Below are 26,452 nucleotides of genomic sequence, written 5' to 3' on the forward strand. Positions count from 1 at the left end.
TGATGCACCGGAATGTATGTTTAAAGCCTGGCCCTAATTACATAATCCAAGCCCCTTAGATAGGATTCTTAGCTTTGCTGATTAGGCCACATGTCATTTGCAGATTCCCCACATTAGTCATCCTTCTTAAAACCCTAAGTGAAGCAACCAAAGGTCCTGTGCTGAGTTGGGTAAGGCACAGAAAGCAGCGCAGAGCCATATTTATTAAAAATGCCCTGGTGCTGCTCACCCCCCCTGCACTGGCCCACAAACAACCTGCTTAGCACCAAGCGCAACCTTTGTCCAATGGTGCAGTGGTGTGTATGCGCTGTCTAGCACATGATTTGTATTTGGAGCATGCACTTGCAGTAGAAAATCCTATGTTCAAACACCTTTTCAAACATTCCGAGCAATGAGTGCAATGTTTGCAAAAATGAAAACGATTTTACATGTTAGTACCTACTTCACGGAGGAGTTATTTTTTGACGAAAAGTCCGATTTGGCTATTTTAGTAAATCGAACTATGGTTCAAATCACGTACGTGTGCTTGCACTAATACACACTAATTAGGCCGAAGTAATTCTCCTTTGAAACAAAGCGCCAATTTGTGCTTGCTGAGAATAAGGCACCTTTCCCACATAAACAAGCATTTGCAATGCAATAGGTCTCGCATTTACGTAAGTTTGAGCTATTGGCATTGTAAATAACAATGCCTTTTATTTATGTTTTACAAACAGACACAAAAATAAAAGGCATTGTCATTTATAATGCCAATAGCTCAAACTTGCGTAATTACGAGACCTATTTCATTGCAAATGCTTGTTATTTTATTCGTCCTTCACCAGCAGGATTTACCTTTAATAAGGAGAGGGGTAGAAAGTCTTTCCTCTAATGGCCCCTTCTCCATCAGGCCGTCGGCGGAAGCTTTCCATCGATTGAGCCTACAGCGGCTCCGTCAACGGAAGCTGATAGTCTACCCAAGTCTAAATAAGGTGGAAGGGGCAAGGCTTTGGGGGACAGGGTATTCCGCCACATCTGTGACAGAGTACGCTGTCTGCACAATTGTAAATCAGCACCTTAGTAATAAGTTTGTTTCTCTGCAAAGCGTTATGCCTATTCATCCTTTCATTCTTCCAGTGCTGATATCAAGACTACTGACTTAAATAAAAGAGAGCTTTTTTAACACAATATACACCTGTTGTGATGTGTAGTGTGTCTGTAATATTGCAATGGGTTGCATTACAACAGTTACAGGTGACTCACAGAGCAGTGCAAAGTCAAACTATCAGGGGAGAGGATGTGGTCCGTCGGCTAGACTGCCAACTTTGGTGCTGGAAACAAGGGTTCCAGCCTCGGGGTTGCGTCCACATCCTGCGATTCTGGGCAAAACACTTAATCTCCCTGTGCCAGTGTAAATACGGTGCTCGTGTAAAGCGCTCCGATACCTTTGGGTCGAGTTCGCGCTATATAAATATGCAAAAAAACAAAAGGCCTAGATTGCTTGGTGGGTCGATGATTTTTTCGGAATAGCATTTAAAACGGCTTCCATACAGCGCTACACACAACACATAATTGCGCGAATCCCATTGACATCTGCTTCATTACAGTTCGGCTCAGCAGCTTATTTGTATTAACAAACACCACAAGACGCGCGTTGCACTGCCACCCTCGAGCGCGGAGAGATCACCTGTTGCACGGGTCCTGTCGCTGGCGCGAGCTTGGCCGGAGCCTGCAAAAAAGCACTTCCTATCCTTCCCTTTAACGTTCGCCCTTGCGTGCGTAAACAGATAAAACGTGGCAGTCGCCGGGGCCTCTTCACTGCCAAAAAAAAAAAGCAAAACAGAAAGCAGCTCCGGGCTGGGGAGGAGACCTGGGAGGCGAGGGCTGCCCGCGCATGCGCAGTACCTGTTACTTTCGCGTGCAGCCGGTGTGGGAGCTGAAGTCCCGGGTCCCAGGAGGGGGCCCGGGTGAAGAGCGGCAGATAGCAGTGCGGGGCTCCCATGCATAAGGAGAGAGCCCCGCGTCGTGCTGGCAGTAGTGGAGCTGGAGTGCTCCGGAAGCCGCCGTTCAGAAGGATTCCCCCCGCAGACCGGGTGAGTGGGATTCTCCATATGTAGAAAGTGAAACTAAATGCTAGCTTGCGAGGGAAGAGGGACAGGAGATGTGCACGCCGCGTGGCTGTAGGCGCGTACACCAACTCAAATCCGCCAAAAGCCTGCGCGTGCACATCTCCTGTCCCACTTCCGAGGCAAGTCAGCAACAATAGATCTCGCCGAAAGCAGCGCTTCGCGCTGCGTTCGCAGGCGAGACCTAAAAAAACCTTTTCAGTGGGAATGGAAATAGCCTTGAACGTGTTTGTGCTGCTTTGTTTCACTTTGCATGATTTTGCCTAGTGTAGACCCCTAGTAAATATGGTCCCAAGTTTCTGATAAAGCATGTTTGGCTGTCAAATTAGAAAAAGAAGCTGCTTTCTACAAGCAACATTATTAAGGAAGGAATTTCGACAGTCAACTCACTTTACTAGGGGCCCTTTGGAAGGTGGGAGCCCTGGACAATTGCCCACGCTTTAACAAGTCTCTGTGGAATATACTGATATAATCTGCTCTTCTTGCATCGTGAACAACAAAAACCCAGCAGCCCTGCTTGTAAATGAAATCTAACTAAAGGACAACGAATGTGACACCTAACAATAAGGACACATACTGGCCTCTATTTGTCTTTTTAATGACATTTAGCATTGGTGAAACTACATAGGCACGCCAATACATATTGAAGCACAATAATTTGAAGGTGTGGCACACAATGAACAGAGACAAGCTCTGTCACATACACCAAATCTGCCACCACCCTCTTACCTACTTTAAACACAGCAACAAAGAGAAAACCATGTGATTATATAGATATATAACGCATACATGTTTGTTTCGCAGGCATTATGCTGCAACCAAAGTGTAGCATTTAACATTATCATTTTTCATTTGCAGCAAGAAACACTTTTGCTTTGCACCACTTTCCCAGCCCATTGAAGTCTTCTCAACCCCCTAACCCTCCCTGACTTCGGCTCTGCCCTGGGGCATAAAACAAAATGATGGGGCCTAACTGCAAAATGCAAGGAAGACCCCTGTGTCTTCCATATTTAAAAGATATTCCTTGGGCTTGGGCTTAAGGGGGACCCCATTGAAGTGTTCCCAGGGTCGCAAGAGTGTGGAGGGGGGGCTGTGCCACAGGGGCCTGCAATACACACCTGGCCTCTGCCATCTCCATCGGGTACACCATCAAGCATACCACTTTGAGAGACGCGGGGTAGACCATCATATTTTTCACAATCGAAACCCAGCACAGCCACTTTAATTTACAATGCCATGACACAGATCTATTTAACCCAACAGAAGGGAAGCTGCAATTAAAAAACCAGAAGCACACATTCAGTTGAAGCACTTGATGTTGATGCCATGTTGGTTGAATAACAAATTACCAATTAAGTACCCACCTCTTTTCTAGAATAGTCGGATCTAGGCAGAAGTAGGTCCTGAGGGCATTGTACAGTATGCACTTGTAATGCGGCTGACAGGATATCTGTCACATTTGTAATGGAGTATGCCATCCACCAAATTCTAAACCTTGCCCTTAATCTTGGAATGGGACTTATTTGGGAACGAAAAACATTCCTTTGCACCGGTATAACTACCTAATATTGACGTTTATGGCTGTCTTAAAATGAAACATGCTCTCATAAAGCTAGCCTTAATGCATGTCCAATCAAGCTGACTTACGGTGCTGCTGCACTTACAGGATAAGAGCTACTTTTCGTCCAACAGATAGATTAACTATTTTTGACATCCAATAAAGGCAAAAACAGGACGGGATCACTCCTCTGAATCAAATACCTTGGCACATATTTTTAAGCCCTATTTTCAATTACGGATGTAAATTGGCCCTAACAGATAGCCAGTAGCTGACAATATCTATCCTTGCGTGGTTCCCTAATTCACATGCCTTATGAATGCTGCTAATTTATCCCATTTTGGGTGTAGGTTGAAAATGAATTTTAAAAAATCGTATATGAAGAACAAGTGAATTGCCTTTGGTAATGCCTCATCTGGTAGAGAATATCTGGCCACAGATTCCCTACCTTAGAAGGTTCCCCAGGCATCAGACTGGACCTATAGATTTTTTAGCACTATCCTGTGCACGCTAGATAGCATCAATCATCTCTGCGCTGTGACGTCATCCACACCAGATGTGACGAGTGTGGTAGCTATATGGCCACCACCCCAACACACTTACATCAGTTTATTTTCATCACTCTTTTTGCACCAAAAGCTAAGAACCATTTGCGAAGTCTGGTTGACTAGAGTGCAGAAACCTAATGACAACCCTCTTTGGGGTCAACAGTGGAGACTTTCTTCCTCTTTAGAGGGAAGAGGCAGGGCAAAGAAGGATCGGCAGAGTGATGTTTTGGCTGATGTGAAAGGGTGTCATGACTTAGAGGTAGAAGGAAGGCACGGGTACAGAGAACCAGTTTGTCTGTGACAAGGCTGGTGTATGGAGGCTTAACGCAGAGTGCCTGCAGCTCGCTGTACCTACTGGCAGATGTAATAGCCACCAAAAAACTGATTTTACAGTCAGGAGCCTTAGGGGGCAACTTTGCAGTGGTTCAATGGGTGAGCACATCAAAAAAGTTGAAAGCAAATTAAGGTACAATTGAGGCATAACAGGGTTTGGTTGGAAAGAAATGTGAAGGCCTTTAAGAAAGGGTTGTTCCGGCAATTGGAAAAAAACAGATGGCTGAAAGGCAGCCATCAAATGTACCCAGAGCAAGGATTTGCTGAGGTAAAGACAAAGCTAACAGTAGCACTTTGGATAGAAGTGAGAAAGAGGGTCAACATATTTGTCAGTTCACCAAGCCACAAACTTGTCACAAAGGCATGAGCATGCCGTTTTGGTGGAGGGACGTCTGGCTGCCAAGATAATTTCACAGACTTCAGGAGGAAGATTGAATACTCCTAACTGCTGTAACTCAATCTCCAAGCATGAAGGAGGAGCATATGCAGGTGCAGAACTCTGCCCTGTTGCTGCAACAGGAGATCCTCAGTAGCCATATCGGAGGACAGATGCTCATGCTCAAGAGTTCTGGATGACATACTCTTTGTGCCCAATCCAGAGCCAAAATGATAACTTGGCCTAGCCCGTCCTGATCTTCTTGAGACCTCTGGGCAAATGTGGTGTGGGCAGGAAGGTGTATAGGAGTCCCAAGCTCCAATCGAGACTAAATGCATCTCCCAACGAGATCCACCTTAAAAACTCAGATGTGCAGAAATGCTAACATTGTTTGTTCTTGGCAGTGGTGAATAGATCTAACCAAGATTCTCCTCAGTAACAGAAGAGACCTTGCATTACCTCCAGAAGCATTCACCATTCATGGTCCACAAGGCACCAATTGCTGAATTTGTCTGCCCTGGAGTTCAGAGACCTTACCAGGTGTTGTACGACCAGGAACATTTCCTTACCTTCCAATCATATCCAGAGGCGCAGAGCCTCCTGAACAGGGTCCAGTACACCACCCAGTTTGTATGACTCCTGTATTCCATCTAATGCTCCTAAATCTATAACTTGCCCTTTTTTTTATCGGGATGCAGGAAACATCACTCATTAAAGATATGGATCAGATACTACTACATCCAAGAGCCACCTCAGAGATGAGCATTTAAAGTGTTGAAATCCACAAAGGAATTCCTGTTAATACCAGAACCCTAAGGGGTTAAGCACAGCTGGGCAGGGAGATATTGCAGGGTCTATTGATAGTAAAATAAAACCCAGAAGAGTGTTAAACACGGATTAAAGCAGGGAAACACCCAGGATGTAATAGGCCCAAAATACGTTTTTAGGAGAAACAACGCAAAAAAACATCTAAAGCCCCCCCACAGTATGAGCACAGTAGCCAGTGCTCTGTACTTTTGCTACATTAGGTAGCTGTATGCTTTCGAACAAACACTGGTTGCACACTGGACCAAACCAGGGTGCAAGACTGCGAGAGGTGAACCAGAACTGGATGCTCTAGGCACAATAAAGACTGACTAACTCCAGCATCGAACTTAGGGTCCAAGGAAGGAACATTTCCAAAAAAGGCCCTATAAAGATGTGATAGGCGACAAAATAAAAGCAGGAGGGAGGACGGGCCAATCCATGAGTTTCAAACTTGTACCATGGCAAAGCTAGTCGGATGTGGGCCCACATACAAGGGAACCCGGACACTGGTACATACTGAAAAACTAGCCTGATGTGAGGCTCCTCAGAAGGTGGAATTTTCATGGAGAAGAGTGCAAATATAATATTGAGGGATTAAAAAGAAAAAAAGATTACACCCACAAAGGGTTCATTAACTCGAGAAACGAACACAGGAATCAATCGAGAGGGGGCACATACCTAATCGAAAGTGTACAAGCTGCAAGAAACATAACCTTGCATACAAATTCACTAGGGTGTAACTGAGGTTTTGGAAGGCAACTGTGGTGGAGTGGAGCATGGACTCGCTTACCCTAAGCATGCATCAATTCTTTATTGTTGTATGATGGCAACAAATGATTTGTGTATCGTAAATATGCAATTTCGCAGGAATATACCCAGTAAACAAAAATATAATTTCGGAAAAAAGTAGATATTTAAAAATTGTGGGAAATCTCTTTCATGGCAGGATTAAGGTTGTTGACTGTCAAAGAGAATGATACTGCCCGATAGTGATATGTGGCTGGTATCATGATCACCAGGGGGGCAAATAGTTTCAGACTTTTGTCTTGTGAGAAATACTGACTGGGCTGGGCGGCCCGTGGCACAAAGCCTTGTGCCTTGCAAGTACCAATCTACAAACATGTATTTAAACTTAAATAGTTGTACAAGTAAATATTAACGACACATTTTTAACATAACCACTTCCTTTTTTGGTGAATCTGATTATGCCTGGAAATGTGAAAACATGAACTACCTTCTGAAATGGCTTTGCTTTCTTTGCTATGTTATTAAACATCTGTATACTCACCTTGTTGCTTAATCTTGATCCGCAACTGTTTCAGTTTTTCTTCCATTTTGTCTGAGAGAATGCCAACTTTACATGCATCCAGAACAAAAACAACACAGTGTATCTTATCCTCGAGTGATGGAGATGAAAGGTACCTAGAAGCACTTGGATGAATAGAGGCTGTAGGATTAAACTGTAAATAAACGAATTAGTGAAGCATTCACTTGAAAAAAACTAGCATTACCCACTGTTGTTCCCTTAAGTAGAAAATGAAAAAGCATTATTGACATTTAGGGCTAGCATGTTCTTTTGATGCAGAAACTAGCATTCCTTGATTAATTGCTTTCAGAAATGATTTTTGTTTAACAGAGTTGTGAATTCAATAGAATTACTTGAAAGAGTACACATGTACACTAGTTTATCTGGCCCTCATCACATCAGCCAAAAAACAATCTGGAGATTACCAAATTCTTTTCAGGCCTACTTTCTAGAAAATAAAGCAGGCGTTATGCTCTGCTCTGTAGAGCACGCTATCACTCGGGAGGGTATGCTGGTGCTGAGCAAATATGAGTCTATCCAAACCTAGAGCCTTAGGGGACTACTCAAAAAGCCAAGTCTTCACTTCTTGCTGAATTCAAGAAGTGAGGAGGAAACTCTCATGTGTAGCAGCAGGTTGTTCCATGCTTTAGGAGCAATGAAGAAGGCTCAACCGCCAGATCCGTTTGTCGTATTGTGTGGGACGGTTCGAGAAAGCAGATGAGATTGTTGAGGTATACTGCTATAGTGTTATGCATGGTCTTGAAATGTATGGGTGAAGAGTTTGAATTCTGCTCATTTGTACATGGGGAGCCAGTCAAGGTCATTCAGGTGAGTGTGATGCGAGTACAGTGCAAGGGGTCGAGAGTGATTCTGGACTCCAAGTACTGAACAGACTGCAGCCTTTTAGTGAGTTTTTTGTAGACCCAGGCATGGAGTGTGTTTCTCTAGTCTATCTTGTTTGTGACGAGGGCATGTGCGACGGTTTTCTAGGTGCTGATTGGGAGTCATTTGAAAATCTTCCTTAGCATCCGAGGGGTATGAATGTAGGAGGCAGTAACAGTGTTGACTTGGGCAGTCATGTCAAGTTTGCCGTTGATGACGATCCCAAGGTTCTTATTGTGGGTGGCGTAGTTAGGTGTCAGTCATAGCTCTGTTGACCACCCGGTGGAGTCCCACAGTGAAGTGCTCTTCCCGAAGCTCCATACAGTTGGTCTTCATCCAGTGGGCAATTTCAGCCACGCAGTCATTGAATTCGATCCAGGTACTGGGTGTCTTGTCTGTGCGGGAGAGAATGAGCTGTGTGTTGTCAGAGAGGACATTGATGTAGTAAGATCATAGGATGCTGGCTAGAGGAATCATTTAAGAGCTGGAGAGGGTGGGGTTCAGGAAAGATTCTTGCAGCAACTTTGCAAATAAGGTTGCAGGCATTTGAGGTGTGTGGTGCCAGGCTTCCAATAAGGAAGCAGCAGGACCATCAGAGTGTATGTTTTTGGATTCCGACGTCATGTAGGCTTTCGGTGAGAATATGGTGGGAGAACATGTCAAACACTGTTGTGAAGTCAAGGAAAATAATGGCACCATATCTCCCTCACCCAGAGTCATGCGAATGTCATCTATGGTGATGTTGAGGGCTATTTTAGTGCTGTGATTGGGTCTGAAACCAGATGGAGTGGTGTCAAGTGGTTCGTGGTCAAGGAGGTATTTCGTAAGGTGCCTGTTGATGATGTACTCCAAGAACTTGGTAGGAAATGCTAGCAGGAAGATTGGTCTAGAGTTAGCAAACTTTAAGTGGTCATCTGCAGTCCTCTGGTGTAGGATTGGTGGGGGCAGGGGTCCAATGGGTCCCCCGGGACTATGGACTTTATGGTGGTGGGTTGATAATGGGCACTACGGTTAGTATTGGTTCTCTTGAGTAGATCAGCAGCATTTGGAGAGGTCTGTTGGGTTAAGTTGCAGGTTGAATTTGCTGTAAATGGTGATTTTGTTGCTACAAAATTGACAGATTATTGTAGGGTTCCTGCAAGGGGGTGACTGATTTGGAAGCAGCTGCTGGCAAGGTGAAATCTTGCGTGATAGAGACGATTTCTTTGCTTCTGTTGGTTGCAATACTGTGTGAGTGAGAGACAGTGGGGTGTTGGATGCTGTTCGTTCGGGTACTGTGAGTGTTGGTTATGGGTAAGCAGTGGGGTAGTGGTGGGAGGACCAGGATTCCTGGCACTGGGCGCAGTCAAGGAGTAGACAGGCACAAACAAACTTGCCTTTAGCAGGCCTGCTGCAGTATCCACTACATGCCTGTGCTGTGTCCACCATTAAGCAGGTCCTGGAAGGGGGGAGGACAGATACCATTCATGTGCAAATGGAGGATGGGAAATCCAGTGGTGTCACTTTCTGTCCAGATGGATTATGGAAATTAGTTTTCTTGCTTGGCTTCTTTTAAAGAGAATTTTTGCTGGAAACCAGTGATGTCACTTCCTGTGAAGATGGACCTACAAAATTAACGACCGATCTCCCTGATCCCTTACCCAGCCAAAGTCCTTGAGAAAGTCATCAACCAACAGCTCACCGAATACCTGGAACAAAACCACTTTCTTGGTGCCTCACGATCAGAATTCTGTGTCAACCAAAGCACTGAGACCATGCTGATTGCCGCCGCTGACGAAATCAGAACTCTCCTGGACCATGGCAAAACAGTGGCCAAGATCCTCCTCAACCTCTCTGCTGCATTTGATACAGTCTCCCATCACACCCTCCTCGACAGACTATACATGAGGATACAGCAAAAAGCCCTCAAGTGGATCGCCTCTTCCCTCTCAGGATGCACTCAGAGCATCCTTATGCCTCCCTTCATGTCCGCACCCAAGGACATCATATGCAGAGTACCCCAAGGATCAACCCTCAGTCCCACCCTGTACAACATCTACATGGCCCCACCTTGCAGACATCGTCAGACCCACGGACTCAACATATTCCTCAACGCTGACAACACTCAACTTCTAGCTCACTGAGGACCCCTCCAATGCTAAAACCATCTTCACCTGCAATGCCATTCCAACATAGCCAAATGGATGAGACAGCCCTGCCTCACACTCAACTCCGGCAAAACAGATGTACTGATCTTTATGAAGAACACTGCTGCGTGCGACCACAGCTGGTGGCCTGCAGAACGCGGACCAACATCCGCACTCACAGACAATGCACATAACCTAGACTTCATCCTTGACAGCCAACCGACCATGAAGCGACAGGTTAACGCAGTTGCCTCCTCCTGCTTCCACACCTTTCACATGCTGAATTTTCAGGTGGCTCTAAACCAACACTAGAAAGACAGTCACATATGCTCTTGTCTCCAGCTGCCTTGAATATGGTAATTCACTCTACGCTGGAATTTCCACCCAGCTCCTCAAAATACTACAGATCATTCAGAACACCACAGCTAGACTCATCCTGAACAGAGCAGCATCACTGCCTCACAACAGAACCCTCCACTGGCTACCTATTCAGAAGAGGTGCCAGTTCAAGATCCTCACGCATGCATACAAAGCTCTACACAACCAAGGACCATTCTACATCAACAATCGACTAAGTTTACACCTACCCGCAAGATACCTGCACTCTGTCTCGCTCATCCTTGCACACACCCCCATATTCACAGTAGCCACGGTGGGGGGGCTCCTTCTCCTACATCACCACCAGAACTTAAAACAACCTTCCCCTCCACCTCTGAACAGCAACACCCCAGGCGGACTATAGAAGGAAACTTGTTACCTGGCTTTTCCACAAAGACACAGCACCCAGATACCCTAAGGGGTGACGGTTTTGCGCTATACAAACGCTGATTGATTGATGGATGATGGGAAATCTAATGATGCCACGCCTTGTGCTGAGGAATGATGGAAATTTGTCATCTTACGTGGCTTTTTCTGTTAAAGACATATTGAGTGCTGAAGAACCATGTGCTACACAAATGGCCACTTACCACCAGCAATGTAAGAAAAAATTAGAGAGAAGTAGCCAGTGTTGCAAAAAGAGGGTGTAGTCTGAAGGGTGCACATGCAAATATGTTTCACATGCACATTTCTTGTCTATATTCTACAACAGCATATATTCCCTGCTTTAATTCATTAGGACGAAGGGGGCTGCATAATGTGATGTGTAACTTTTACTGTTTAAAAAGTCTTCTCCATTTTGTAACGTACTATGCATTTACAATGATTGTATAAAAACTCAAACCCTGAGTTTCATAAAATGGTAAGTCACACTGAAGGAGGAATCTTGGAGTCCGAGATACTGGGGGGCAACCCTCCCAGTATTGGTGTGAGCAGGGTTACAAGGCTCCCTACGAGAGGCACAGCGGGGGAACTCTGGGAGAGCAGTATTATTTATTTTTATTGTTTTATTTGTATTGACATGTCTTTGATTTGATTGCGGTTTGTACACTCACAGATCACTATAAAAGGGATTACCACAACTGAGTCCTTACAACATCTGGTGTATATGCAAACAGTTACAACTTTTTTCTTTGATAAACACATTTTTTTAAGTTTTAGACCAGTAGTACTGGTGAAACAGTTAAGCAAGGCAAACGCAATACATCCGTGCAAGTGATAATTAGTTCATACAGGGCAAGACATCCAGCAATTGTAAGACAAAACATATCTGCACAACCCACCAGCATAAGGGTACAGCCAATTAGGCAAGCTGTCTCTATTTCTATAGGCAGCCACGTGCTTCAAAGACCACCCACTGCTGCTCCACACACCAATCAACACCCCTTCTCCAATTCAACACAGCGGGTGATCTGGAGGCCATCCGTTGCAAGGAGTTATTGCGATTTCGACACCAGGAGGGCTGTACCCAGGAAAGACCGTTCAGGCCTTGTACCCCTGGAACTCTTCAACACCCCAAGGAAGACCAGTAAGGGGGAAAGAGGAACCTCCCAGAGAACTCCTAGGTCACCCCTGTCTAATACTGGAGAACTACATCGCAGGCCCACACCATGTGATAGAAATCTGCTTGGCCAGTACTGCATCAAGGACACCTGGAGGCGTGTCCCAGGCCTGCTCGGTGCAGACGGAGTGGAGAAAGATATACAGAGTAGAGGTAGTTGGTTTGAAAGAGATGCAATTTAGCAGAGGTGGTGAGTTCCCGTGGTGCGATCAGTGATCCGGTGGAATAAATAAATAGTGTGCGGTAAATCCGAGTAATCATGCCCTGTTCATAAGACCCATTAATGGCTTGACATCAAAGGGATTGAACCCCGGGAGAGTATTCATTTGGGAGGGAGTCGCTTGAAGGGCGTGCTGAGTCAGTTACAGATTTCAGCAACAAAAAACATTGGGGCATATTATCAAGCATGGAGTTAAAATTATCGCCGCTTTAGCGGCAGAAATCTGCCGCTAAATCGGCGATAATGGGCTTGATAATATGCACTGGAGAATTCCAATAGAAGCCCATGTTGTCAACAAAACATGGGCTTCTATGGGAATTCTCAAGGGCATATTATCAAGCCCATTATCGCCGCTTTACCGGCAGTTTTCTGCCGCTAAAGCGGTGATAATTTTAACTCTGTTTCTTGATAATATGCCCCATAATTCTGTGATTTGGGATTGTGTCTGGCCCATGTTGATTCTGAGATCGTCTTCCAGATATATTATATTAGTGCACTCACTATGGAGTGACGTTTGAAACAGTATGTGTTAGACCTGGCATCTTTTGTCCTCCTGTTTTTGATTATGTGTTGGACTTAGTTTTGCTGGTATTTAGACTCTGGGCACTTTACCACTGCTAAAGTGCATGTGCTCTGTCTAAAATGTAATGGCATTTTGTTTCTCGATGATTGGCATATTTGATTTACAATTAAGTCCCTCATACATTGCACTATTTGTGCCCAGGTCCTGTATACCAAATGCTGCTAGTGGGCCTGCAGCACTGATTGTGCGACCCACATGCTTAGCCCTCCAAACATGTCACAGGTCTGCCACTGCAGAGCCTGTGAGCACAGTTTTTAACTGCCATGTCGACCTGGCAAGTACACCTACTTCACGGGCCCACACATTCACTTTCACTACATGTAAGGCACCCCTAAGGTAGACCCTAGGAAGCCTCAGGGGCTGGGTGCTGTGTATTTAAAAGGTGGGCCATGTGATTTTAAGTCGTAAATGTCCTGATAGTGAAAAAACGCTAGAGTCACTTTTCACTACAGCAAGGACTAGCTCTCCCATAGGTTAGCATTGAAGTTGCCCCTTAGCACGGGTATCTTCCAATTGTGAGTTGATAGAAAATTGGAGTTTGGTGTCTCTGGACTCAATGTAAAAAACACATCTTTTAGTGAAGTTGGATTTTTAAATTAGAGGTCTGAAAATGCCACTTTTAGATAGTTCGAATTGTCTCACTTTAACCATTCGGTGCCTCTGCCTCTCCCTAGAATACACACCTGGGTTGGATGACAGTTGGGCTTTGTGAAATAACTCTATACAGTCACAGACAAAGTGAGCGGAGGTGTGCCCTGTATATCCCGGTGACCCATCACCGGGCTGATTGGTCTTTCAGAGCTAGAGTGGTAGGAGGGAGTGACACGTGCACCTGAGTGGGGCTGTGCCTGTCCCCACACAAAGAACTGCATACCCCCCTGCAGTGTGCCTGGAGCCTGGGACAGGAAGGGCAGGGTCTTGTGCACTACAAAGACATTTCTTTGAAGCCCCCCCTACTTCAAAGGCCAAAATGGGTATAAGTACTGGTCATCTGACACCATAACAGGAGAAACAGAAAAAAACAGAGAAACAGAAACACTTCCGGACTGAGAACATTCTGCCAGGAAGAATAGCTGTTGGACTGCTAGGAGGGACTGCAGCTTTGCTGTATGCTTGGCTGTGTTGGCCTGCCCTCTTCTGTCTCTCACCTGGGAGTGAGAGGACTGCATTCTACTTACTAAAGTTTCTCCAAGGGCTTAAGTTGAGTTTGATTCCTGTTGGAAGTCTCAGGGCCAGCAAAGACTTCACCTGCATCTTGATACTAGCACCTGGACTCTTCTGCTGAGAGTCCTGACCTGCAAAGTTGGGCCAAACCCAGTCCTGGTCCCTTGGAGGTGATTCAAGTGCTGCAAGCAAGAAATCAACACATCAATTCCAAGCATCACTTTGAAACCAGTGTATCCCTGTGAAATTGACACATGGCAGCTGCTTGCACCGGAACCTTGGTCCCTGCTCGCTGAGTGCACAACGCATTGACCACCGCTGCATGAGTCTCTTGCACCATTTCACCGAAATCCACGAAGCTTCACTCCGACGCAGTGCCTGTAGTCTGGTGGTTTGGCATAGACACCGTTGTATCGACGCATTTGCGCGGAGACATCGACACTACGTTGCCTTCAGGACTCAAGGTCTCACACCTGCAACTGACATCACCTTGCACCCCACATCGTCGCCGGGCATTACCTTCTCACCAGGAACCGACCCATCACTTTGGTACAGCAACGCCTCACCTGCTTTGCGCAGCACATCGTCCCCAAGCACCAATATAAGTAAGGAACGGACGCATAACCGGCCTTTGTTACACCTCACCTCCTCTGCACTTGCAGTCTGAATTTGTGACGCATCCAAGGTACTGTATTGAGGTCCGTGCGACTCCTTTAGCCGGCCCATGTTCCATCTCAGTCGGACTGAACTTGTGGATTTGACTTGGTCAATCGCGACAAAATAGCCTCAGGTAGAGCTATTGGTTTCTAAATGCTTTAACTGCATTTAATATTGGAGGATTCATATCTTGACTCGTGTATTCTGGATTTTTATTGTTCTGGTCTTGTTTTACTCCGACAAACATTGGCTATTGTTCTAAACTTGTGTGGCGTATGTTTGCTGTCTTTTTACTGTGTGTGCGTGCACACAAATACTTTTACACATTGCCTCTTTAGTTTAGCCTGCCTCCTCTGTGCCAAGGTAGGAACATGTAAACTTAGTGTGTACTACACTCACCCTGACAAGAATGTGGGTAATTACTTGGACAGGGTGCAAACTACTGCCAACTAGAGACCCTATTTTAACCAGTATGCTAAATATTAACAAGTTTATTCAGGGTGCAAGGTGATCTCTGTAGGGAGCTGCAATAGTACCATCTCCCAACATAATACACTGAGCAAATGACAAGGCTCTTTATGAGGAGCCACATGTTCTAAGAATGCAGTTCGTAAAAGTGGTTGCAAATTGGGCACCAACTTGTATCAAATCCATTCTGTTTTATCAAACTAACCTATGTACTAATAGATCGTTTCGCAATACCCGATTTATAAGTGGGTCAAATTGCAACCCTCTATGAATTGCAGCGATCACAGGGATGGTGGCCCTACTGAGATCAGCAGACTGTCACGGCTGGGATTGCTTTATTAATTAAGCAATAAAATAAAAATGCAACCCATTTTCCTTAGAGGAACTGCGATGCGTTTAAAAAAAGATTTCTTGCGAACATTCTCAAAAGGCATGTGGTCCATGGGGAACTCTTTCTGTTTGCAAATGGCATACCACTACGTGTATATAGTCAGTAACACATTCATTTGTATTTGGAAGGGGTGCCCTAAACACGCTCTTCCAAACAACGATTAGGTATTTGGCAGCAAAGCCCAACTGAGATTCAGTAAGTTGTTATCAAATCGCAACTTGGGTTTCTTATATGCCAAAATGTCTTATGGTGGCTGCCAATGGCCCAGTTCTGCCACTCGGACACTCTGCAAATGCAAAAAATCTTCAAACACCTGGTCAGAGATGCCCAGCTGGGACAACTCAGAGAAAGGGGGGGGGGGGAGGGGGAGAGGAGGTAATGATGAACGCTTTTTCTTTTTTTGTTAAAAAAATCTTTTAGTATTTTTAGCATTGTCCAAACACAAGAGGATACGAAAGAAATATAAATAATAAAGCATAAATCAGTTGTGCTAAAGATACAGTTCAGATACATAAAAGTACAAAAAAAGAACTGGAATGCTTTGAGCAATCTAGAGTTTTGAGGGAGGCAATACAGGAGAAACACATATCCTTTTTATCCTTTTGGATGGATTAGTCTTAGTCTGCAGAAGAGCAAAGAATTCAATGCCAAAGGAGTGTGGGAGTGGAGGCATCAGTCTGGTATCAGTATACAAAGACAAAGGTATCTTGCAGAGTGCTCACTTGTGCCCACCGCAGAGAATGCATCAGTTTTCAGTGTTTTTATTCCTGGCTTAGCAGTTCCATGAGTGACATTCTCACACTGATGGTAACAGAGACAGTCTCTGAGGAACTTCGATTTTTGATCATGATCGTATCGACCCGCCATTTTGTGCTCCGCCGCCATTTTGTGTTGCCATCACCCAGGCAGCATGGCGAACAAAGTCTATTCTGCTTTTTCTGCAGCTTCGTGTCGAAATAACCCTTCTGCCTCTATTTGCAAAGCTGGTGTTAGGACTGGCCGAGTATACTAATCCCTGTCTGGTTTTTCTAATCCCCGTCTCAACTATCTGTTGGTTCACACTATTCTTTTCTGACTTTATCTTATCGTCTGGCCTTCACTGTCCTCTGCTAGCAATCTCTCATTTCACAACTGTCCTCCAACACACACAAACGTATCTCGCCACCTTCAAGTTAGTTACGAATCTGTTAATGAATTAGTTTGAGGGAGGGGTGAAAAACATAGTTGGAGGAGAGGTTTCTTCGAGTCATCTGACACTTTGTTTTCAAACCTTCTCCATTGGTTCTGTCCTGTTTTCCAACTTTTCTTATTGGCTCTTTCTTATATGTTCTGGGTGCGTATTTGGTTAATGTGTATGTTACATATGTGGTATAAAAGATTGTGCGCCACGGAGTGAAGTGGCAGTCTCCTGAGAACCTACCTTGTGTACTTCTGGGACAACTGTACTAGCTGCAGCTAATAAATCTGATCTTCTAACGCCTAACAGAGTGTCCCGTGTCTCTATGTAACTGAGCAGGAGAACCCAGGAGATTAAGGCATACCCTGCGCCGCCAGGCCCAAAAGGTTCTGGTTCTTCAACTGGCGCCCAATGTTGGGCGGCTTCAGTGGTACCGGTTCTGCCTGAAGGTCGTGAGGAACCCCGCAAGAAAATTCTGGAGGATTCGCGAGCCACGTCAAGCGACCCCTGTATGTCGAAAGTGGTCCGAAGGTCTTTTGCAGTGTGGTTACTCCTTTCTGACGGCTACTGACGACCGCTGCCCTGACTGCCGCCCTGCCTTGGCCCTTCCTTTGGTGATGTATGGTAAGGCGAGACGATAGACGGGCCTCTGTTGGCGTGAGAAGACGTCCTTAGTTAAGTATTTGGTGGGTCGCTCCCACAATTTTGTTTCTTAGTTGTTTTCTCTTGGTTCTTAGATTCGACTATTGCAATAGCCGAAGCCGAGGGATAAGTGCATTTGTTCTGCGTAAACTGAGTTTTACCCCCTTGAAGTTTGTGAACAGTCCGGTGAAATCACGAGATGCCTGGTCTGACTAAGTTTGGAAAATTTTGTTGCTTTGGTTGTAATAGGGACTCCCGGCTTGAGGACTCTTGTCCGATTCCTTCGGTTGGAACTCCCACATATGAGCTCTATTCGAAACATGGTATTGGCCCCATTGCCTTTAACGAGGCATGGACCCGATACACAAAGAAAGATGGTGTTCTAAAATGGCCAGAAAATGGTAGCTTTGAGCCTGATGTGTTAGATAATTTAGAAGCAGTCTTATTCAAAAGAAAAGCCCGGCCGGCAATGTTTGACTCTTTCCACCTTTGGCGTAAGGAAGCCAAACAGAAAGAAATTAAGCAAGCAAAACGAGATAGAAGAGCACAGGGTATGACAATTATACAGGCTACCCAACAATTTAAGGATGATGAAATTGATAATGCGACTGAAATTTCAGAGAGACAGCATCGTATGGCGATAGATAAATGCTATCCGGTGTTGCCTGTTTCCCCTTCCGAAAACAAGAAAGATATAGAAGAAGATCCCCTAATGTCTCACTTATTGAGATTGCCTCCGCCCTATGCACAAGGTGCCAATGCACCCCAATTGTTACAGCTTTTTCAGCCGCCAGCGGTACCCCCGCCTGTTCCGGCTCTTCCGCATTTGCCTCCTCCAGCATTACCGCCTCTGCCAGTTTTACCATTAACTTCGACTTCTTTGCCCTCATCTCCTGATATTCGGTCTCTTTTGCCTTCTGCACCTCCTGCAATTATCGGTTCTCCTCCTGTCAGTTCGCCTAATACTTTGTCTCCTATTCTCATGTCCAATTCTCCGTCCATGCGTAAGCGACTTACGGACACTGTCACTGGTATTCTATCTCCTTTCTTTGAAGCTTTAAATGTGTCTCCGGCTTTTGCTCGAAGACAGTCTCGTAGTCAGTTCCCAGATTCGGGAGAACGAGAGAGGTTGGAATCTCTTGCACATAGATGGATCAAAAAGGGTCCCCAATACAGTGTACTTGATATCATGCCTACCTTCTCACAATGGAATGCACCCACGCAAAGATATGTTTTCAATGTAATGTGTGATACTCTCATTAAAGAATGGGAGGATGTGAACTTAAATTCGGTTCCTCAGGGTCTGTTAGATGTTCAGGCTGACTTTGATAAAGGACTTATAGTGGGTCCTAAAGTTGAAAATGCTGTAAGGACACTTATTTCCTTTAGAAACTTATTAACCTCTCAGACTTTCCTTGATTCTGATCCGTCGGTTAAACTGACACTGAAAAATTATCCCATGAGAGAGGTTCCTCCAGTATGGAAGGAAGAGGTTGCAGCAGTAGGTAATAATCCAGCTATTCCCGCTCATTTTCAGCGTATATGGGTACATGTCCCCTGGAAGAGATCTGAAGTTTTGGCCCTTAAACAGATTCTACCGGATCCTCGTAATAACCCTGCGGGTTATTATAAAGAATTATCACAGACAGTTGATGCTTGCATCATGAACCTAGCTGATATCGATATGTTAATGGGAAATGTAGTTCCACAGACAATATGGGCTAAGATTCGTAAAGAGAATCACACACAGGAATTAGGTGCTAATTGGGATGTCATAACTGCCACAGATAAAGACCAAGTGGGTGGCGCAAAGCCTGACGCTCTGATTTCAGAACTCCCTGGTAGGATTATTACATTAATGAAAACGATGATGCCTGCATTGAGAGTTAATTGGGATAAATTAGCGGCATGCAAACAAAAGAAAGATGAAAGTGTCTCTGATTTCTTTACTCGTTTCGAGGAGACATTTATTGATCACAGTGGTCAATATATGGCTACAGAGGGTGGACAGCGATTTTTTGTGGACAAATTTGTATTTAATTTGCTTCCTGAGCTGTCACACAAATTGAAAGATTCAGAAAGTTCATGGGCTGTCTCTTCCTCTGCCCAGATATTGGCTACTGCACAATATTATGAAAACAGAGATAAAGAAGAAAAAGAAAAACAAGAGAAAAAGACGAAAGAATTAAAAACGAAGGTTCTCTTGCAACAAGCTTATCCTCCTCGTCATGCTCAGCCTCAGTTTCAACAGCCTCCGCAGTTTCAGAGGTTGTATCAAAAACCTGAGCCATACATTCCGCGACCTTTGTTGGGACCTAATCAATGTGCCTATGGTAGAGAAGAAGGTCATTTTAAAAATAATTGTCCGGTTTTATTGCAGCGCAATGGAGCATTATCTGCTCCACGAGGTCGTGCTGGCCTCCAGTCAGCAAACAGAGGTAGAGGTCGAGGTGTGTTGACTCAAGAACAGCGTGCCCTTCCTTCTCCCAATTCCATGAACTACTTTGATCAGCAAAATGTTAGGTCTACTCAGTACTACAATGAAGATCATTATATTGAAAATGGAAATGAAAGTCTTCATGCTAACTAGGACAGTCATGGACAAAGTAAGGGAGTTGTGTCGGTTCCAGTAGATCAGAATGGTCCTTATGTTAATGTCACTACAATGGGTGTTTTAGAGCCATTTCTTCTAGATACTGGGGTGATGAGAAGTTCTATCATTCATTCTAAACTCCCTGGGGCACCTTTGTCTGGCTTAACAAATGTATCTGTAGGATTTTCTGGCACCCCTGTTCGCAATCCGGTTTCTTGCCCTTTGCCTATTTCAATTGGCCCTTATGATTTGGAAGCTCCACTTCTGTTGACGAATGGTTGCGGTGAGAATCTGTTGGGTTTGGACCTATTGAAAAGAATGCATGCTACTATATATTGTTCTCCTTCTGGTGTACATCTTACTTTAGGACAGAAACTGATTTCTCCAATGTATTTGTCCAAAGATCAGTTTCCACCTGAATTGCTTTCTCTTCCGGCAACGCTTTGGGCCACGGGTCCGAACGATGTGGGCTGTCTTGAAATTCCACCTTATGTTGTCACTCTTAAGCCCAATGTTGAATTGCCGCGTATTCCGCAGTATAGAATTTCCACTGAAGGTGAAAAAGTGCTGTTGGAAATCATTTATGATTTGATTCAGAAGGGTGTAGTTGAGGAAACGAGAGGTAACACATGCAATAGTCCCATTCTTCCTGTTCTTAAACGCACTGATCCTTCTCAGCCACCTGTATATCGTTTCGTAATTGATCTTCGGGAGGTAAACAAAATTGTTGTACCACAATTTCCTGTCGTTCCAGATATCACTGCTCTGTGGACAATAATACCTTCCACAGCGACTTGGTTTTCTGTTATCGATCTAAAAAATGCCTTCTTTAGTATTCCCATTGCAGAAGAGAGTAGGGACATTTTTGGCTTCTCTCTTGGAGGCCGAAGCTTCCGGTTTAAGCGCGCACCTCAGGGCAATTGTGAAAGTCCCTCCATTTACAGCCAAGCTTTAAAATGTCATCTTGATACTTTTCATTTGCCGTCTGGTGCTGCTCTTATTCAGTACATGGATGACTTGTTGATTGCTGCTGATTCAGAAGATATTTGCAAAAATGTCACAGTTGCATTGTTACGCCATTTGTTTAATCTGAATCATAAGGTTTCACCTTCTAAACTACAATATGTCCGTCGAGAGGTTACCTACTTGGGTCATCTCCTATCAAAGGAGGGACGACGATTAACACCAGAACGAATTCAGGCGTTACGCAAATGTCTGTGCCATCCACACAAAGGGAGGTACGTGCCTTTCTGGGTATTACTTCTTACTGTAGGCAGTGGATCCCTAACTTCTCTTTGTTGGCCAAGCCTTTGTTGGCACTTACTTTGAAAGATACGCCTCACCCCCTTCCTTGGACTGACGAGTGCCAAAGGAGTTTTACTGACTTACGTACTGCTCTGTGTTCTGCTCCTGTACTGGGTACTGCTGATTACAGTAAACCTTTTACGCTCTATGTTCATGAGAGAGAGGGTTGTGCGTTGTCAGTTTTAACACAGCAATTTGGGGACAAACAGCGGCCATGTGCCTATTTTTCAGCTACATTAGATCCCGTAGCTAAAGCATTACCTAGTTGTCTCAAAGCGACAGCAGCAGCAGCAATTTCTATTCGACAGTACGCTGGAGTGGTGTTGAATAACACTCTCATTGTCATGGTACCACATGCAGTGGATACCTTACTAAACAGTACGAAAATGCAGCATCTTACGAGTGCTTGTCTAACTGGATACGAGCTGACGCTTCTGGCTAGTCACGTACACATCAAACAATGTAATACCCTAAATCCAGCTACTCTGTTGCCCCTTCCAGATGAGAAAAGTGTTGAGGAGCAACATGATTGTTTCTTCCGTACTGAGGAAGAGACAAAAGGAAGAATTGACTTGAAAGATACGCCGCTAGAGAATCCGGATGGAACTCTATGGGTAGATGGTTCTTGCTTTAAAATGCCTAATGGAGATACAGTTTCAGCCTATGCTGTAACTACTTTACATACAATTGTGGAAACAGCACGTATCAGACACAATTCAGCTCAAGCAGCAGAACTGAGAGCATGTGTATTGTCAAAAGGGAAAAGAGTGAACGTATACACTGACAGCCAATACGCCTTTGGTGTAGCGTTCAACTTTGGGCGTCTTTGGAAGGAAAGGGGATTCCTCACTTCACATGGCACTAAAATACAACATGGTCAGTTAGTAACTGATCTTCTTGAATCACTTGCCTTACCCACCCAAATAGCAATCATGAAGTGTAGTGCACACAAAAAGATTACAGATGATGTTGACCGAGGAAATGCGTTTGCAGATGAAGTAGCGAAAAAGACAGCGAGAGACGCTACAAGTCGAATGTATGTGGCGGGTCCTGCGAATTGGGTCAGAGAGAGAGGAATGTATGAGAATACAGTAGAAAGTGTAAAATCGATTCAGAAAGAGGCTACAGAGAAGGAATTGAGTAGGTGGAAAGAAAGTACGGGAATGTTAGATGAGATGGGTTGTTGGGTGGAATTATCTGAACACCAACGTTGGCTGTTACCAGATGCCTATATACTCCCAGTGGTTACTATGGCACATGGTCCAGCCCACTTAAGTGCAAAAGGTATATGCAAGCTTCTGGCTCCAGTGTGGCAAAATGAAGGAATCCCAAAATGCGCAGACAATGTAGTGAAACATTGTATTGTTTGTTTAATGTACAATCCGGGAAAGGGAACCCCAACTCCAGCGGGTCACTTTGCTCCTCCGACATATCCATTTGAGGTGTTGCAGATCGATTATATTCATATGGAGCGATGCAACAACCTTAAATACGTTCTGGTGGTAGTATGCGCCTTTTCAAGATGGATAGAAGCATACCCTCTAAAAGACAACACAGCCTTATCCACAGCTAAAGTTTTACTAAAAGAATTTTTCCCCAGGTTTGGTTTGCCGCGCATTGTCTGGAGTGACAATGGGAGCAAATTTGTGGGCCAAGTCATGCAAAAAGTTTGTGCGGGTCTTGGTATCAAGCAAAAGTTCCATGCGGCAAATCATCCACAGTCAGCGGGTTTAGTTGAATGCTACAACGGTACACTAAAGTTAAAACTAGCGAAAATTCAGGCTAGTACAGGACTCAATTGGCCCGATGCCTTACCATTGGCTCTTCTGTCCACCAGAACTGCAGTACACTCTCGTTTGGGACTTAGCCCTTATGAAGTGGTTTTTGGATGCCTGGCTAATGTATGGGGAGTCCCTCGCCCTAAGAAATACTCAGACTTGCCATATCCAATGTTGATTGACTACTTGCATGATCTTACGACTAAATTCGTGTTCTCCATCAACAGGTTCAGAGTGCTTTGCCGGAGGCTTCCACAGATCCAGGTCATTCCATCCGGCCAGGTGACTGGGTCTGCACAAAGAATTTCCAAAGGACGAGAAATCTGGAGCCCAGGTGGAAGGAGCCTCGTTTGGTGCTTTTGACCACGAGAACAGCAGTCAAAGTCGAAGGAAAGAAATATTGGATTCACGGCGTGCATTGTAAGAAAGTGCCTTTGCCTTTACCTTTTGATCAATGGGTGTGTAGGGGCATTGGTGACTGTGAGAGTGAAAAGGTTCCACGATTCGTACCTTTTAGCGATGCACGCCTGAATGGGACACTGTCTGAGAAAGAGGACGACGACATTCTGCAGGAAGCGATAACACCGCATTGTCGCTTGGATACGACAAATCCACGAACATTGTTCCGAGACCAGACTGTACCAAATAAAGAACATTATAATTTGAGACCTAGACCAAAGAACACTTAAGATTTTTTTCTCTCTTGTGTAGTATTCTGTCCTGGTTGCAGGGTCACGGTAGGAGTCTTGATTGTGACCTGAGTAGTGGCAATAGGCCTGCAGGACTTGCAGTGTCATAGGACGGCAGATAATCATAATTGAGTGATCGAGGAAGATTGCCGTGAGCATCCATTAGAAAGATGGAAACTACACTAGGCAAAAGAGAGAGAAAGGATGAAATGAAGAAAGAATCCTGTAAATTAATGTACAGCCGTTTTAATATAACCTTATGTGTTATTATATTATTGTGTATTGTTTTGGCATTTATAGGTTGGATTATTTATGCTCTGCAGCAAAAAGTTGTCTCTCCTTCTTCCTCTTCATCTTCTTCTACTGTCTCTCCACATCTATTTCATACCCTTCCTCAACATGAACTCATTAGAAGAACTGAATAGTATAACAATTCCTTTGTCCAATTATTACATCAACACCAGTTAGTGGTCAATACGACTGATTGTTGGGTGTGTGGACTTATGCCACATACCACAGGGAAAGGAATGCCATATTTAGTACTCCCGTTATCTTATGAGGGTTCTGCTTGGGCTTATTTTGTCATCTTATCCAATGCCTACCAAAGCAAGTTCAAACGATCCATTAGTTCATATATTGGTAGTCCAGATTTTAGTCATAGCTCATTAATTAAGGGAATGGTAGCTATGGCTAAAATCATGGAAAAGAGTAAGATTTCCATTGATGAAAAGAAAGCGTATACAAACTGGAACGTCACCCATTATGTCACTAGCTTAAATGATAAGGTTAAACAAAGAAAATCTCCACCAATTTGGACGATTCCTCATCAGGGAAATTTCTGTTTGCAAATAAATGATCGGTCTTCTGACACCATACAAAGAAACAACTGTTCTCACACATACGTTTATTCCTCTCAGAACTCGCCTCCTCTAGTGCCATCTCAAGGCACGTATTTTATCTGCCACAATAGGGCTTACACGTGGTTACCAACGGGTTTTTCTGGTACCTGCTATATAGCTTTCCTTCTTCCCCCTACATACACCGCTTCCGCAAACTATCATCGGAACAGATATGGCAGAGGGATTATTGATTCAAAAGACACAGCAGGACAAGAGGGAGGAGATTTCCTCAAAGGATTTCTTCCTTTTTGGGGTCCAATGGCCAACAGCAGAAATATAAGGCAACTGGTCCGTGTCGTAGAGACCACAATAGACATCACTGTAGGAGCCTTAAGTAATATCACGGCAGAACTACAGGCGGACCGTCTTATGACCTTACAAAATCGAGTTGCCTTAGATTTTGTTCTTGCAGATCGTGGTGGAGTGTGCAAATTGATCGGGTCAAGTTGCTGTATTTTCATACCTAATGACGCTCCGACAGTATACCAAGCTATCTCCAAGTTGCATATAATCTCTGAGTCGATTCATCAGGACGAAGGAGATTGGTCATTTTCTGAGTGGTTTTGGGGACTACTGTCCAAATGGGGATGGAAAGCATTAACATTCCATGGAATAATTTTGACCATTATTTTCTCTTGTTGCCTTTGTATGCACTGTGGTCCCGCCATCTGTGACCTTTGTGCTACTATGTGCATCCCTAAACCCAAATCATCAAGAACAGAGAACATAAGAATGATGTTACAGCAACAGCTCGATGACCTCATGGCCATCTACGTTGACTCAGATTAACATGAGTCTATCTTGCCTGAGTTCTGGCAAAAGGGGGGTCTGAGGAACTTCGATTTTTGATCATGATCGTATCGACCCGCCATTTTGTGCTCCGCCGCCATTTTGTGTTGCCATCACTCAGGCAGCACGGCGAACAAAGTCTATTCTGCTTTTTCTGCAGCTTTGTGTCGAAATAACCCTTCTGCCTCTATTTGCAAAGCTAGTGTTAGGACTGGCCGAGTACACTAATCCCTGTCTGGTTTTTCTAATCCCCGTCTCAACTATCTGTTGGTTCACACTATTCTTTTCTGACTTTATCTTATCGTCTGGCCTTCACTGTCCTCTGCTAGCATTCTCTCGTTTCACAACTGTCCTCCAACACACACAAACGTATCTCGCCACCTGCAAGTTAGTTATGAATCTGTTAATGAATTAGTTTGAGGGAGGTTGAAAAACATAGTTGGAGGAGAGGTTTCTTCGAGTCATCTGACACTTTGTTTTCAAACCTTTTCCATTGGTTGTGTCCTGTTTTCCAACTTTTCTTATTGGCTCTTTTTTATATGTTCTGGGTGCGTATTTGGTTAATGTGTATGTTACATATGTGGTATAAAAGATTGTGCGCCACGGAGTGAAGTGGCAGTCTCCTGAGAACCTACCTTGTGTACTTCTGGGACAACTGTACTAGCTGCAGCTAATAAATCTGATCTTCTAACACCTAACTGAGTGTCCCGTGTCTCTGTGTAACTGAGCAGGAGAACCCAGGAGATTAAGGCGTACCCTGCGCCACCAGGCCCAAAAGGTTCTGGTTCTTCATCTCCCTTAATCTTTTATTTATACTGCATTACATGGTAAGCGTGTTTGCCCTTTTTGAGTCAGCTAGAAAGGAAGACATCAGTGTTTAACAGCTTGGCACTTCTTCCACAACAGTGGCATTCAAGAAAGATACCTTTAAGGTAGATATGAAATACATCTGTTTTATGATGAGATTACTGAGTACATGGTATGTAAGTTGTCTTTGAAGAAAATCACAAAACAGACCGTGGCTAAAATCTGCAGTTTCTTATTTGGTTTATCACATATTATTCTACTAGTGGCAATTTAGCTTGGGTATATGACCCAAATATATTAGAGGTGGGTG

General features: G+C 44.4%; 1 protein-coding gene across 1 annotated transcript in view; it reads right to left on the reverse strand.

The window, feature by feature from the left end:
* Window positions 1-26,452, reverse strand: part of LOC146834563 (interferon-induced protein 44-like) — a 509,270-nt gene that overhangs the window by 82,570 nt on the left and 400,248 nt on the right. The window contains exon 6 of the mRNA XM_085601971.1: window positions 7,016-7,187. Coding sequence (XP_085458097.1) covers window positions 7,016-7,187 — 172 coding nt within the window. The remainder of the gene's footprint in view (window positions 1-7,015; window positions 7,188-26,452) is intronic.

Source organism: Triturus cristatus, chromosome 4_2 (assembly GCF_964204655.1).
Source record: "Triturus cristatus chromosome 4_2, aTriCri1.1, whole genome shotgun sequence".
In the NCBI taxonomy this organism is placed as follows: domain Eukaryota; kingdom Metazoa; phylum Chordata; class Amphibia; order Caudata; family Salamandridae; genus Triturus; species Triturus cristatus.